Genomic DNA, 14,911 nt, shown 5'->3' on the forward strand with positions numbered 1-14,911 from the left:
GGTGGAGAGGCTACTATACAAGATACCATCCGCACATCATGAATGGAAACTCACCTCTCACAAATTGATGCCAATGCCATGGGGGGTCAAACCACTCCATGTTTGATCAGCGGACGACTACTAAAGCCATCCTCATTTTATATTTTCACACATTATATCAGAAATAAAACTATCAGCAGTGGAAAGACATGGCAATTGCTTGTAGTTAGTTTAGGTGCGGTGTCCTAATCAAATATCCCAGATTCATTCCGTTTCTGATATCACATTCTATCATAGTCCAGACCGGTTCCCAAAGACGGCAAAGAGGGAACGAGTGCTGGTCCATTTTGCAGCAGCGTGTCTTTGGTGACTAAAAAAGAACCTGGCTCGAGCTTTCTTGCTCGAGGGATCTTATATGATGGAAGTCTGGTCAAATAAAGAGCAGTGGAGATGAGTGTTCAAACGCCTCAACAGAATGGCAAGAGCTCCCCCTAGAGGCCAATTTACACTGCAGCGAGCAAACTCTCTTATTTTGCGGTCTTTATATTTTAGGGAGATCCAGAGCATGGGGGGGGGGGAGAGGGGGGGGGGGGGTCTTAGTTAAATGCAGTTTGAGAATGTCTGCTCTGTCAAAAGAAGGAAAATGCCTTCTTCCTGTGTTTGCCATTCTTCAGTATCCTCCCTAAAGTCGGAGCGTTATGGAGCACACACACACACACACACACGCACACACACACACACACACACACGCATGCCCTCTTAAATTATTTACTCTCCTATCAGCGGTAATGGACACGTCAATTATATTCCAAGCTCAAACTAGTCTTCACTCCCATAAACAAAAACGTCACATCTATTTTAAATGAACATGACAGGCGGGATGGCAGTTGATTTTATAACTTCTTAACCCTTTCTTTCCCCTTAGTGTGACACTGCGCCTCACTGAAATCTGTCTCCCTGATTTAATTCACCTTATACTGAAACTGATACATCTCAACCGTTACGCATTTTCCTTTGTCACTATCTTATTTGTGTCTCTTCAGTGGCATCTCTTTTCTTTCCTGTCTGTTCTGCTGCTCTACTCCCATTCTCAATCCTCCCCTTCTCTGGTCTTTCATATATAATGCATGTTAAACAAACAGACATGTCAGAGTCGCTCAGATGGATGACTGTCCCCCCAACTGCAGCTCTATCCGACCTGAGAGTGGAGGGGCCACCTCTCAAAGGTCCATGTGTGCAGAGTGGGCCTTTCTACAGTGAGCTACAGCAAATACACGCAGCATAGGATATGAAAAGATAAAATAATATTGCTCCTGGGGACATTGGAGACTATTTACACAAGTCTTCGAGTGAAACCCAAGGAAATTAATATTTCTTTTGTAAGATTTTCCCACAATGTCTAAAGGAATTCAGTGTATGTAAAGAAATTGTAGATTATATATATATATATATATAATTTCACTGCATTGTGAAAGTGTACATAAAGCATCGTGTTATCTATTCAAATTCAGCTACTCTTATTCTTGAGGTTCAGAATATCTAAGACTGTCAGATTGCTTTCCTTTGTCTGTTACTTCGCATGAGAGTCTAATTTATGCACTGTTCACCTGGAATCAAACACATGCATAAATGAACACACACACACACAACAGACAGACAGACCTTGAAAATCCCAATTTTCCAGGTGCTGAGGTCTGCAAATGGGCCCTGAGCCACTCATAAGAAAACTGCATTATTCTCCTTCGGTGCTGCGGCGCGTCTGTGCTATTACACCATCCACCACTAGCATGCACATACAAATGGAGTTTACCACTTGACAGAGAGTGCGATGGGCCCTGAGAAGCACAAGGGTATGAGTGGGATCTTGCTCGATCAGCAGTAAAGTTATTTTCCATATTCCATACAGAGTATACTCCACTTGTGTTGCAGTTATATAATGCAAAAAGACTAAGTGCACATTTCACAGGCACATTATACAGCATTTGGGATTGAAAGCTGCAAAAGAGTGTCAATATGTACACATTTTCTTCAGCTCTCTCCACAGCTGTAGATTGCCGCAGCTCTGTTTTCATAATCAAATCTGAACATTATGTACACATCTCGCATAATAAAGTCGTTAAAGGTCCAGAAAGTTTGAAGAAGTGTGCACTTTGTAATACAAAATAGACTCACTAAGATGGTCAGACAAAATAAGAATAAATTATGATTTCCACCCACTGTGGGTAGAGAGGAAACTGGATTTATTCAGACAGGTTATATACACAGCGACTCGCTTTACCTCCAACATAAAGCAAATATCTGCTTTATCTGGAATAAGATATTGATTTGTCATTTCCCAGAGCTGAAGCCAAGTAAACATTCTATTGAACTGTTGAATGCGATGTGAAATCAATTCCACGGGATGTCGCCACATCCTCGCAGCTGTTCTGTGTGACTGCAGTTTAATCCTCCGTCCACTAGATGGCAGCGCACTGAACGTCAGCGCAGGCCCTCGCCAGGATTTAGGATGTGGAAACCAACAAAAAAAACAGCGGCGCGGCAGTGGAAAATGTGGCTCTCACAGGAATGAAGACAGAGGAAATGTGTTCCTTTTGTTTGCCAGACGTTTTTTTTTTTTTTGCGTTATTACTCCAGTTATTACAGTAAACGGTAAGATTAAAGAAGGAATAGGTTTTGCTTAAAGCCTTGTTACAGAGTGAGGTGACAGGTGGAGGTAGAAACCAGGAAGTCCACCGAAACCCTGAATGAGACGTAACGATGACGGACAATCACCTGTTTGCGGTTCGATTCTCACTCGTCTCGGTGTTTTTGTCGTTTAACTTTTTTTTAAAGCATTTCCATCCCATGCGAGAATTATAAAGTATGTTGAAGGAGAAACGAAACGTATTCAAAAGTTGCTTAATATGATGGGAGCCTTTTGTCATGGTTCATTTCGTGTTTCGAAACGGGAAAAAAAATTATATTGATTTGTCAGACAGTGCATTATAAACATAACACGCACACATTTTTAAGTGCCCAATGCACATCATCCCTGAGAGACTGAAATACCTCTTCCTGCACCTTTCCTAGTCATACGGTGTGTTTATTGTTGGTCAGTAAGAAATCACTGGTGGAACTTGCTTCTATGGCCTTAAAAGTGTTACCTCACATCACTAGAATATCTTCACAAGCGGTCGTTATTTCATCGCTTAAAAGAATTACAAGAGAAATTGAGACCGGAAATAAGTCACTATAAAGAACTGTTGCAACATATTTAATCATGAGTTCCTCATTTCATCACATATTAACATCACCGGGGTTTTTGTTTTTTGTGTTCCCAGGGGCTGATTTGAAAGTCTGCCAGTGATGGCTGACGAACCAGCAGCAGTAATTCAGCTCCTCAGAGGCCAGAAGGCAAAGTTAATAGAAATTCTGAGTGCCGATGCCGACTACGTCCTGCAGCATGCGGACTCCCGTAGTCTGCTATCTCCTCACGGCTACCAGCAGGTGAAAGCTTGCCGCATCCCCAGTGAGAAAGTGACAGACCTTCTGGACCATGTCATCCAGAGAGGGCCTGAGGCAGCGCAGGGTCTGCTGGAACTGCTGAGTGAGAATGACCTGCAGGAAACCTTCCCAATGCTTGATTTTATCAAGGATCTGCAAGTCAATGCACAGTCCTCAGGTATATTAACATTGCTCAATATTTTTCAGCAGTCTCATTCTGTAAGTTATGTTAAATGTACGGTAAATGTTTTTCTCATCTAAGGCCCAAAAGAAATATCAAGAAAAAGAGTGAATGCACCCGATTTGCAAGACGCCGTTCCGTCCAAACAGATCTGCAACAACGGTGGGTCACATGACACTCAATCCCATAACCCAAACGTAAGAGAGACCGTGGACTACTTTAACTCCCCCTTTGCTATTACGCAGGCGCCATCTTGGTAAAGGAGAAACAGCTGATGGCCGTTGCTCGTGCCATTGGAAAATCATGGAGGGAGATTGGCAGACTGGCTCTGAACGTCCCTTCTGTGAAGTTGGAACAGATCGAAGAGGACCATTTGCTGCATGTGGAGCGGGTGTTTGCTATGCTGCGCTACTGGCGTACTTGCCAGAGGGAGAAAGCCACTGCTGCTCACCTGCACTCCCTTCTCAGTCAGGAGGACTGGGAACTGCCACCTGAAAGCCTTGGGATTCTGCTGGAAGGCTGAGTCCTTCACTGGGAGCAGGAATTTTACTTTTTAGTTTGTTTCAGACCATGTGTCTGGCTTCCCATATTAGGGAAAAGCAGCTGTTGAAGACTTTACTGCTTTATGGAAATTCCCTACAGTACCGACTTCTACCACTCGGCAAGCGAGTGTTTGCTCAAAGATATCTCATCAATATACTATCTCTTTGAGAGTGAAGCTTTTATTGTGATAACATTAAAAATGGATTTTGCTTAATGAATGCTTTGAAAAGGTGTTAGTGATGTAATTGTAAAAAAAAAAAAAAAAGAACCACAAACATTGACTCACAATACCCTTTTATTCAAGGAAGACTCGTAAAGAATTGAGCAGTGCTCATTTAATTTTAATTTAAAATCACTATACTACTAAGAATCCATTTGCTTTCTCTTTCACTGGATCGCTAAAAATAGGATGATAACATATCTTGGTCTTTTAGATCAGTGTTTCCCAACCGGTGTGCCGTGAGAAATCTTCCAATATCACCAAAAAAAAAATATTTTTAATTTTTCTAATATCACCTAATTAACATTGTCGGGTGTCCGCGCTGTAATAAAGCGTGTGCGCCGCCCGTAGATCGCGCTTCAGACTTTGAAGTGAACGACAAGAGCTGGTTCCCGTCATTGCGAGCCAAAAAAAAAGTCTGATAAAGTCTAACGTGATTGGTCGAGATGTGTGTGTGGGCGTGTGCGTGTGCGTGTCCTCAACGAGCAGGGGGGGGTTACACACATGCAGCACAGCGAACGGACGAAACGAAAGGGAGGCAGAGGGAGAGAGAACTTTAGACCAGAGACAAACGACGCGCTAGAAAGGGTAAGGAAAAAACGAGTGATAGAAAACGTAGTAAAATATGGACACAAAGGCAAAATAAAATAAAGTAAGATCGTATCTTGAGGAGCCGCTTATCCAAAGAAGTGCAGACCCACTGAGCTGGTGGGAGTCCAGGTGTTCAGTCTCCCCATGTCTCACACACGCAATGGCACGGAGACTGTCCCCTCAGAGAGAATCTCCAAAACAGGACAGATCATAACAGAAAGGAGAAACAGGATCAGCCCCCCCCCAAGCTGAGCCACTTGGTTTCCTTTGATGCCATTCTTCAGTAAAACAGTAGAACTGTTACCTGATGCTGCTTTATCTTTTGCACTTTTTAATTTATGTTTTCTTGATGTGTTTTAGAGATTTACATGCAGAGATTTGACCTTGTTCTCTGTGAGATGTGTTTGGTTTGGTTTTGTATTTTATATTATATAATATGTTTTTGTAGCTAGCAGTGCAAAGATGATTTAAATAAAGACATTTAATAAACATTTGATCTATTGCATGTTTTTACATTAGTAGCTAATTTTACACAATGCACATGATTTGGTATTAAATTAATTTTGTCAACAAAAAATCTGAGGAGCCACTTGGGAGCCAAAAGAACCGGCTCTCTTAAAAGAGCCGGAATTCACATCACTACATTGAACTGAAACAAGATGGTGGTTTAAAGCTAAACTTTGCTGATCTTCCTTTGGACAGTTTTTGGTTATCTGTTGCCAAGGAGTTCCCCATTCTAGCCAACAAAGCTATTCTGACATTGCTCCCGTTTTCAACCACATATCTGTGTGAGCTGAGCTTCTCAAGCTCGACGGCGATAAAAAGTACAAACAGAGAGACTGAGAGCTGATGAGGAAGAGCTTTGTGTGTGTCTTTCTGCCATTACTGCAGGATATCCATTTTGTGTTCATCAAAACAGCCCCAGGTTTCCCACTAAGTATAAATACATTAAAAACTATATTATTAACTCTATATATTATAATAAAGCTCATCTAATATAATGTGTACTGTGTTAGAACGTCATTTTGGTTTGTGGTGTGCCGCAGGATTTTGTAAATGTAAAAAATGTGCCGCGGCTCAAAAAAGGTTGGGAAACACTGTTTTAGATTACATTGTGCCAGACGTGTGGATGTCACAAGCCATCTGTGGCAATATGTTGGAGATACGAGTTGTGCAGAAAGAGTGGGCTTACAAGCGATGTCTATGTTGCAAAAGCACCCCGAGAAGAAAAGCCTCAGTGCTGCCAGGAATATTTTCTCCCCTTAAATGTCCAGTTACCCCAATGCTCTTGAACATAACATTTTAACTGGTAGAAATGCAATGAGAATAATTTCATAAATGCCAAAAGTCTTGAACAATAAAATAAATTGAAACAAACTCCTAATAAATGTTAATCCCCTTTTCGCAAGTTGATCCATTACTCAATTGGCTTCATGAATCTGCACCTCCTTTTACAAAGTTGGAGAGGGATCTTTTTACGGATGAAGACATCCATAACTAGAAAAGCACTGGCAGAGCACAGACCGCCGCTGAGCAAGCTCATTCTCCTCCTAATTTGATTTACACCGTCCACATGGTGATCTGGATCATCACCGAAAGATTCTAATTGTTCTTCGTATCTTTATACACCAACCATGAAAAGTACAAGTGAATTGGAGTTTGTGTATTTGTAACAGATTTTTGAATCTGTAAATAGTTTTCAATGTTAAAATGTTATATTTTTTCCTAACGTCATTCTGGATCCGATCCGGATGAAATTCGGCGGTGAGATAGGGAGAGGCCCCCACATTACATAACTGTGCCAATTTCCATAAACACCAGTTAATAATCAACCGAGATATTGAGGAACAAGGTTTGAAGTTCCATTGACTGCAATGTTAATGGAAATTTCAAAGCGATCCAGAATCTCTTTTGGAGCATCAGCAAATTAATCATCTGTTCCTGGTAATATTTTGCCAACATTCCCTGGAAATTTCATCCAGATCCATCCAGACATTTTTGAGTTCTTGCCAAAAGCTGGACAAGCAAACGCCGGCGAGTGCATAACCTCGGGGAGGTAGTAATTTATAAAACAAATATAGCTTACAGTGTACAGGCTACAAACGGCCATATTGCTAAATTGAGTTCTTCCCATAATCTACTGCTGGGTTAATGGTTAGCACCCATTGTTAGTGTGAGAGCTTGACTGTCCCCAAGATAAGGACTAAAGGTTTCCACACCCCTGATCTAGGAGGCGTGGATTAACTCACATGTCGGCCAACTGCAGGAGGTGGGGCTGGATGGTGTTGAGAAGCCAAAGCATAGAATCCTTGTCGCACAGCTCCCGTTGTTCAGTGTCCTCCATCCACAGCTCCTCCTGATTTTCAAACAGGAGGGCTGCACCTGAAAGACATACAGTTTCTGAAATTGATTTGAATAAGACTAAGGAACGGTTTAATGAGGACTGCGTCTGTGCCAACTCTAACACTGTAGGGAAAAAAAGGACAGACATATTTAAACAAGCTTGCCACAGATTCGGCCCGTTGACCCCTGTCCGGGTTGAGCAGACCGGAACTCTCCGGTCCTCAGACGCATGGACAAGCGTGTTCATCGATTCCAGAAAAGGCACAAGATGAATGATGACAGATCTCAGCAAATCACAGGGTTTATTGAACAGACAGAATGAAATGAATCATAAACTCTGACAGAGGGTTCTTGGGGTTGACTCGGACCTTGCCTAAAGCGTGTCCAGGCGACGAAGAACCAAGAGTCTAAGCTTGTCACGGCCTACGGCAGGTACGAACCCAAATGCGAGGCAGTCGAGCGGAAATACAAAAACAGCTTTTATTGTCGGTTAGGACAGTCAGGCAGACAGATCCGAGGGGGCAGGCACAAGGAAGGTCCAAGAGACAGGCAGGGGTCACAAACCGGGGAATCCAGGCAGACAGGCAGACAGACAGATCCCAAGGGGCAGGCGAACAGGCAGAGTGAGTCTGGGAAGCAGGCAGGGTCGATGCACAGGAGGTCGGTCTGAAGTGCTGGAGAGCAGGTAACATTACTGACAATCTGGCAGGGGTGTGGTGACTGAGCTGAGCATATATAGAGTCCGGGCTGATGACTGACGGGTTGCAGGTGCTGACAGGAACACAGGTGACGGGAATGAAGTGATCGCAGGAGCAGTTATTTTATCAGTATTTCTTTCTTTTGTATGTACAAATACTTATATATTTTTATACATGTTCAAAAAATAAAATTCATTCATTCATTCATTCATGTGGAACTCCTCGTCTGCAAAATACAGTATATAACCAAATTTGTCCTGTGTCCTTCTCACGTCTCCAACGGTTGGACACGTTGTCCAGGTTGATGTCCTCGCCTGCTTGCAGCTTTGACTTTATACGGATCGGCTGGTCCAAACACTTCAAGACCATTTCTGGATGCTATTTTAATACAGTTCATTAAACTAAGTTCTCTTTCACATTTAAAATAAAAATGTATTATTATGATGTTTCTCCCCTGCTCGGGGAGTTTGTGTGTTTGCTCAGATGCATGAACAATTGGAGGGAACATTGGTCTCTGGTATTGTTCGGGGGGGGGGGGGGGGGGGGGGCAAATGTGGAGGCGGGCCGTAGTTCGGGGACCCCTGGTTTACGCCTTGTCCTCGTTAGCGCAGCCGCAGCGATATAAAAAGGCGGAGCTTCTCTCGTCCCTTGGCGCAGATTATAAAAAGGCGCAGCTTCTCTCGTCCCTTGGCGCAGATTATAAAAAGGCGCAGCTTCTCTCGTCCCTTGGCGCAGATTATAAAAAGGCGGAGCTTCTCTCGCCTCGTGGCGCAGATTATAAAAAGGCGGAGCTTCTCTCGCCTCGTGGCGCAGATTCTTCTGAGACTCCTCTGAGGCGCAGACATGGCTCACCCCAGCCCATCCGCGCGTAAGTAGTGCGCTGTCGCTGCGTCTGTCTGTTACTGTCGCTGGCTCTGTGATGGTCGGGATTTGTGTTTGTTCACGTATCAACTGCTCTGACAGCTACAGGCGTGCTGTCGGAGGAACCGGCGAGGCCCCGTGACCTGACCGAGCCTCTCATCGATCACTCGGAGGGCCAGCTCTTCTTGACTGATGCCTTCAAAATTATCATGGAGGAGGTGCTCTGCAAGGGAGCGGACGTTACCCAAAAGGTACTTCTGATCAGCCTGAACTATTTATTGACAGATCGCCGTGAACTTTAGGAATAAAGTAGATGCTTTTATTTTATTTCATTTATTTTTTATATATATATTTTTTTGCCATCTTGCAGGTTTGTGAGTGGAAATTGCCAGAGGAGTTGGCTCCGCTGCTTGACCTGGAGCTGAGGCAGACAGGAGAGACTCAAGACAAGCTGTTGCAGAGAGTGAGCGATGTTGCTAAATATAGCATCAAAACCAGTAAGTGTTTCTGTTTGTCTTTATCGATTGTTTTTTATCCTCGTTTGTTTGCTTTTGAAATGACCACTGTGTACATGTACGAGTACTGTTCATACTTATTTGTTATTTCTAGTTTACTATGTTGGGGGGTGGGTGGGCGTTCATTTGGTTGTTTGTTTAAAAAAGAAAAAAATGTAACTTTGCGTTTGACTTGCTTTTGATAAATAAAAGTATTTAAAACTAGAAAACGACAATCAGAGATTGCAGACCATCGCCTCCAATAGACTATTCGATCTTGTGAGACAGTAAACAGGGCTTCTGGGTCAGAGGGGCCAAACCTGCTCTAGCTTGCTGCTCCGGAACGTACTACAAGACACCTTCTGGACTCTTTTTCCCATCATGCCATTCATGTCCCTCCCTCTTAAAGTGGCAGTTTACAGCACAGGCACAATTCCAGATGTAAAGATAATTCTAGAATCTGGATCCAGATCCGGATCAACGCCATTCTCAGGGAGGACCGAGCCACGGACAGAACCTTGCTTGTGTAAAATTTTCAAGTCGATTGGGTTACTAGTTTTTGAGTTATGTGCTCGGACAGACAAACAAACGCAACCAATTGCAATACCCTCGCCTCCTCTTCGGCAAGGGTAAAAAAAAAGAAAATGCTTAGAATGACAAAAAAAAAACGAGTAAGTGTTTCGGTGGACGGCTGAAGTGTCTGGCGAGATGCAAGAGATGTTCTTCCATGACTAGATGCTGCTTGTTTATTTCAGATCATCCATATTTTTTTAATCAGCTGTTCACTGGAGTGGACTATCACTCCCTGGCCGGACGATTTCTCACCGAGGCTCTCAACACCAGCATGTAAGAATTCACTAAATACTATAAGCATATGATTGTACAGAGGAAAGGACCAGTTGGATTAATACAAAATTAATGCAAACAAGATCATTTTTCCATGCAGCATAATCGTAGAAGTATTCAAATCTTTAGAAATTAAGTATCAAATTCTACTTGGGTAAAAGAATGTGTTTGCATTCCTTTTTTTGTTTTTATGATGCATTGAACAGGAAATGTGAATATTGAAAGATCTTTTTGCTGTCAAATAAATACAGAAGAGGGGGGGGAAGTATGCAGGGAAACCAACCAAGTACGGTCTGTCTGCAGGTGAAGTCGACCTTCAGACGTTTATTCAACAGAGCAGAAATTTCATCGCTAAAACGCATGAAGGAAATCTTGCAAATTAAGGCGAGAGAAGGATGATGTCATGAGCAGAGTCTGAATTCTCACCTGACCGAGGAATGCAATCAATACATAAGGTCCCACATTATGAATATAACCTTCAGGTTTGCTTATTCTAAGAGATGGATAACTTTGGATATCCTTTCTGGTCACGTGTAAATCATTCGTAAATGAAGTCAGCTTTGTCTCCAGCAGAGTACCACAGATCTTAGGACTCCTATTCTCCTTGGGCAGACCTATTGCAAGTAAATACACAAAACAGAGTGCCTCTTATTATAATACTTCCCACATGAGAATAAGCTTGGGGGGGGGGTGGGGAGGAGGAGAAGTATCACATTTAAAATACTATTAAAATGAAGGCAAATTCTTTCACAAAGTGCAAAAGCACTCCATGTACAATATCTTGTAAAGTAAATTAAGAACCTGAAGAAAGTGTATTTCCTAATGCATAAATAATTAACTTTAATATTTTCTTTTATATGACTACTTCACAGCAAATGTGCTTATCACTGCTTAACATTTATTTGTGAATGCTGTCAAGAACACTGAACAGGATGGTGTGGATGCAGAGGCACAGACTGACAGTAGAGAAGAAGGGTTACCGGTAATTTCACAAAAGGTTTGGCACACAGGCAGTCCACGCTGGCAAAGGTATCGAACTCGTCAGGCAAAAAACAAGGTCAAAAATCAGACTAACACAACAAGGCCGAGGCATCCAAATCAGCAGACTAAATGAGGTTTAAAACAAAAAAACGCCCACGGTTCAGAAACAAGGCTATGACTATGGAGTGATTTTAAAAAGGCAGAGTGGCAGAGCACTGAAGACGGAGGGAGGGCTAAGAAGGCAGGGCGACGAAGGGAAGGAGGAGCAGGTGTAACGACGAGAGCGGAAGAGGTCAGACACAGAACACAGGAAATAACAGTGCAGCGCATGAAAGCAAAAAATAATGCGAGAAAAAGCACGTACACGACAAATCAGATTTAGAGTTTGCCAATAAAAGGATATTGTTTACATTTTATGATGCAATCTTATATTACTATTGAATACTATAAAATTAATTTATTTGCTAGTCATTTATTAATAAATCAATTCATTTGCATACCACAGATTCATTTTAATGAAGGCACATTCTGTCGACACTTAGATTACTCTCATTGTTGTTTTTATGAAGTGCTTCTAATTGTAATGGAGAACTCTTAGAGTGACTTTTACTTTAAGTTTTGTTGTCAGTACAAGAATATGTAATATAACAGAATAAATTATGGCATGCAAAGTTCTAAACAATCATACTTTCTATTTCCTCTTCAGCTACACCTATGAGGTGGCCCCGGTGTTTATATTGATGGAGAAGGAAGTCCTAAGAGGTCTGCGTCAGCTGGTTGGCTGGACTAAGGGTGATGGCATTTTCTGCCCTGGGGGGTCTGCCTCTAACATGAACGCCATGAACGTGGCACGCTACCATCACTTCCCAGAGGTCAAAAGTCAGGGGTTGCGTGGTCTCCCGCAGCTTGTCATCTTTACATCTTCAGAGGTCTGGGATGCTTGTTAAACCTTACACATCTGAGGCATTGCTGACATTGCAGAGACGTTTCATGTGTTTCCTCCACAGAAATATCATTAAAGGAAATAATCTTGTTTTTCCAGAGCCATTATTCTGTGAAGAAAGGAGCTGCATTTCTTGGCTTTGGGACAGACAATGTGATCCTGGTGGAAGTGGATGATCGGTGATGTATTGTTCATAAGAGGCTAAATTAATCTAACCGTTTAAGTAATCAAATGGTTTTTCAAGAACAGTAAAGGCTTGCTCATTGAACATGCAAATATATTATATTATTTTCTAAGTTTATAACTTTAAAAAAAATGGCTTATTGTACCTCCCATTAATCCTGAACTCTGGGGGTTTGAATGCTAAAGTACAAATTGTTCTGGCCTTTTTTCAACGCTCACTCAGAGGTCGCATGATCCCAGAGGACTTGGATGAAAAAATAGTGCTGGCAAAATCTCAGGTAAATTCACTAACGTCTACTACATCCTCCATAAATGTCAATTACCGAATTATAAATTGATTTGGTTTTAATAGTAATTATCCACTACAGATAATTAACCTTGGAACTGATTACCGTAGTTATGTAGTGTGTATCTTACACACTGTACAGCACATATTAGGAGAAACCAGCTTGATCACATGGGACGCATATTCATTTAAAGTTTGTATATTCCAGGGTGCAGTGCCATTCCTAGTGAACTGCACTTCAGGGACCACAGTGCAGGGTGCATTTGACCCACTGGACCGCATTGCTGATGTCTGTGAGAGACACAAGCTCTGGATGCATGTAGACGTGAGTCTCTTCGTTGAGGAAGAACCAGTTCTATTGACCAGCTGTACTTCTGTGAGACTGAATTTGAAATGAACAGAGTACAGTACATGCAGAATTGTGTCTGGTCTGTCATGTTTTTTAGGCAGCTTTTGGCGGAAGCGTGCTCTTTTCCAAGAAGCACAGACATCTGATGAACGGGGTTGATAGGTACTGATTCCAGGGCATCTTTATGTAGATTTATCACCAGAAGGGCAACAAGTTGCTCGTACATAAATTGTATAGAAGATTGAAAGAATACATTTTGGCACATCTATTGCTCTAACACACACTTGCTGCGTCTGTCTGTGTTTTGTCTGACAAGAGCGAATTCAGTGACCTGGAATCCTCACAAGATGCTTCTAGCTGGCCAGCAGTGTTCTGTCCTGCTGCTCCAGGATAACACGGTTTGACTTCCCATTTTGAGTCAGCAAAGTTATCTAACACACAAATATATATATATTTTAATAACAATCATTAACATTGTAATTTATTTTCAGAACTTGCTGAAGAGGTGCCACTGTGCCAACGCCACATATTTGTTCCAGCAAGATAAATTCTATGATGTTGATCTGGATGTAGGGGACAAGTCAATCCAGTGCGGCCGCAAGGTAGACTGTCTAAAGCTATGGCTGATGTGGAAAGCAGTTGGCTCCTCTGGCTTGGAAGATCGTGTAGACAAAGCTTTTATCCATGCAAGGTAGGATGTGCACCTGTAACACCACACGGTAACTTCAGTTCTTTTATGTCCCATTTATCAGCTATATTTAAAGCCATTGTTTTTCTCAATGTGAGCACCAGTAAGACAGAACGTGCTTGGTTACTAGTGAATCTCGTCTAATGCAACAGAAACATTATTAGGAAAAATCTTCATTTCGTAAATTACACAAATTTGGTCGGGTTACTGAAAGGAAAATCGGCTTGTGAAATCTTAACTCTCACACAGGTATCTGGGGAAGCAAATGAAGAAAAGGGAAGGATTTAATCTTTTACACGAGGTACGTGTCTAAAGACTACTGTCAAGTATTGGATGTTTCCTACATCACTGAATCTTTGATCATTTGTCTGTCTCCATAAACAGCCGGAGTTTGTGAATGTATGCTTTTGGTTCATACCACCCAGCATGAGGGGGACGGAGGGAGATGCGACTTACCAAGACAAGTTGGCAAAAGTAAGTTTCTGTTTTACATCAGGGAACTGTAATCTCCATGATTGCACATTTTTAATTCTTTCCCTTTTCAGACCACACACGTTAAAGCTTGAGATTCGAATTGGCATAAGAAAAAAAATGAAGTGTTTAACACTGCTGTACAGAATATCTGAATACAACATTCAACTTAACGTGCTTTCTTTTCTTTTTCATAGGTAGCTCCCGTTGTCAAGAAACGCATGATTGAACAAGGCACGATGATGATGGGCTACCAGCCTTTGGGAAACAATGTGAACTTTTTCCGAATGGTTGTCATGTCTCCAGCATTTTCTCAGAAGGATATGGACTTTGTCCTCGATGAAATTGAAAGACTAGGAAAGGATCTGTGAACAAACGCAACTATTAAAATGTCTACCATTTGTCTAACGTTCTTAGTGACTTACTATACGCAACATCTTGTATCGATGAGTTTTCTCTTCTGAAATCTGTTAGAAAAAATGTAAACTGTAGAGCTAGATAAATGCTGTGCGCCTGATGTTGGGGACTATATTTTTCTCTTTGTTCTGAATGGAAACAGATTTGCTATCACAATCACCAGCTTCAAGCCAAATGAATTTCTACTAATTGTAATAAGAGGGGAAAACATTGTTGAAGTTTCTTTCAGATTTTTGTTTGAAAAATAAAATTTGAAATTGTCAAACGTCATCACTTTATCAATAACTGAAAAAGCTCCACAGGGGGGAAGACTGATGCGACAGAAAGGAATATGAAGGTGGATGAATCCAAAAA

At 41.9% G+C, this 14,911-nt stretch overlaps 2 protein-coding genes across 2 annotated transcripts; both read left to right on the forward strand.

Annotated features, from left to right (window-relative positions):
* The first annotated feature begins 2,520 nt into the window (after window positions 1–2,520).
* On the forward strand, window positions 2,521–4,404 carry zgc:174906 (uncharacterized protein LOC571548 homolog). Its single transcript, XM_068753379.1, has 4 exons — window positions 2,521–2,628; window positions 3,300–3,640; window positions 3,725–3,805; window positions 3,889–4,404. The coding sequence occupies exons 2-4, from the start codon at window positions 3,325–3,327 to the stop codon at window positions 4,164–4,166; spliced, it is 675 nt and encodes a 224-aa protein (XP_068609480.1). The 5' UTR covers window positions 2,521–2,628; window positions 3,300–3,324; the 3' UTR covers window positions 4,167–4,404.
* A 5,758-nt stretch (window positions 4,405–10,162) lies between these two features.
* csad (cysteine sulfinic acid decarboxylase) lies at window positions 10,163–14,829 on the forward strand. Its single transcript, XM_068750713.1, has 11 exons — window positions 10,163–10,239; window positions 11,927–12,149; window positions 12,263–12,342; window positions 12,570–12,624; window positions 12,841–12,957; window positions 13,079–13,143; window positions 13,298–13,379; window positions 13,473–13,672; window positions 13,919–13,970; window positions 14,054–14,143; window positions 14,338–14,829. Exons 2-11 carry the CDS (start codon window positions 11,961–11,963, stop codon window positions 14,509–14,511), a joined length of 1,104 nt encoding a protein of 367 aa, XP_068606814.1. The 5' UTR covers window positions 10,163–10,239; window positions 11,927–11,960; the 3' UTR covers window positions 14,512–14,829.
* Window positions 14,830–14,911: the final 82 nt, after the last annotated feature.

The sequence above is a fragment of the Brachionichthys hirsutus genome, chromosome 2 (assembly GCF_040956055.1).
Source record: "Brachionichthys hirsutus isolate HB-005 chromosome 2, CSIRO-AGI_Bhir_v1, whole genome shotgun sequence".
Classification (NCBI taxonomy): domain Eukaryota; kingdom Metazoa; phylum Chordata; class Actinopteri; order Lophiiformes; family Brachionichthyidae; genus Brachionichthys; species Brachionichthys hirsutus.

Excerpts from the sequence above, each read along its gene's own strand:
- zgc:174906 (XM_068753379.1), top strand. The coding sequence starts at position 3,325 with ATGGCTGACGAACCAGCAGCAGTAATTCAGCTCCTCAGAGGCCAGAAG. Across the intron at positions 3,641-3,724 it reads AGTCAATGCACAGTCCTCAG|GCCCAAAAGAAATATCAAGA; the intron begins GTATATTAACAT and ends TTCTCATCTAAG. Across the intron at positions 3,806-3,888 it reads CAAACAGATCTGCAACAACG|GCGCCATCTTGGTAAAGGAG; the intron begins GTGGGTCACATG and ends GCTATTACGCAG.
- csad (XM_068750713.1), top strand. The coding sequence starts at position 11,961 with ATGGAGAAGGAAGTCCTAAGAGGTCTGCGTCAGCTGGTTGGCTGGACT. Across the intron at positions 12,343-12,569 it reads CTGGTGGAAGTGGATGATCG|AGGTCGCATGATCCCAGAGG; the intron begins GTGATGTATTGT and ends ACGCTCACTCAG. Across the intron at positions 13,380-13,472 it reads TGCTGCTCCAGGATAACACG|AACTTGCTGAAGAGGTGCCA; the intron begins GTTTGACTTCCC and ends ATTTATTTTCAG.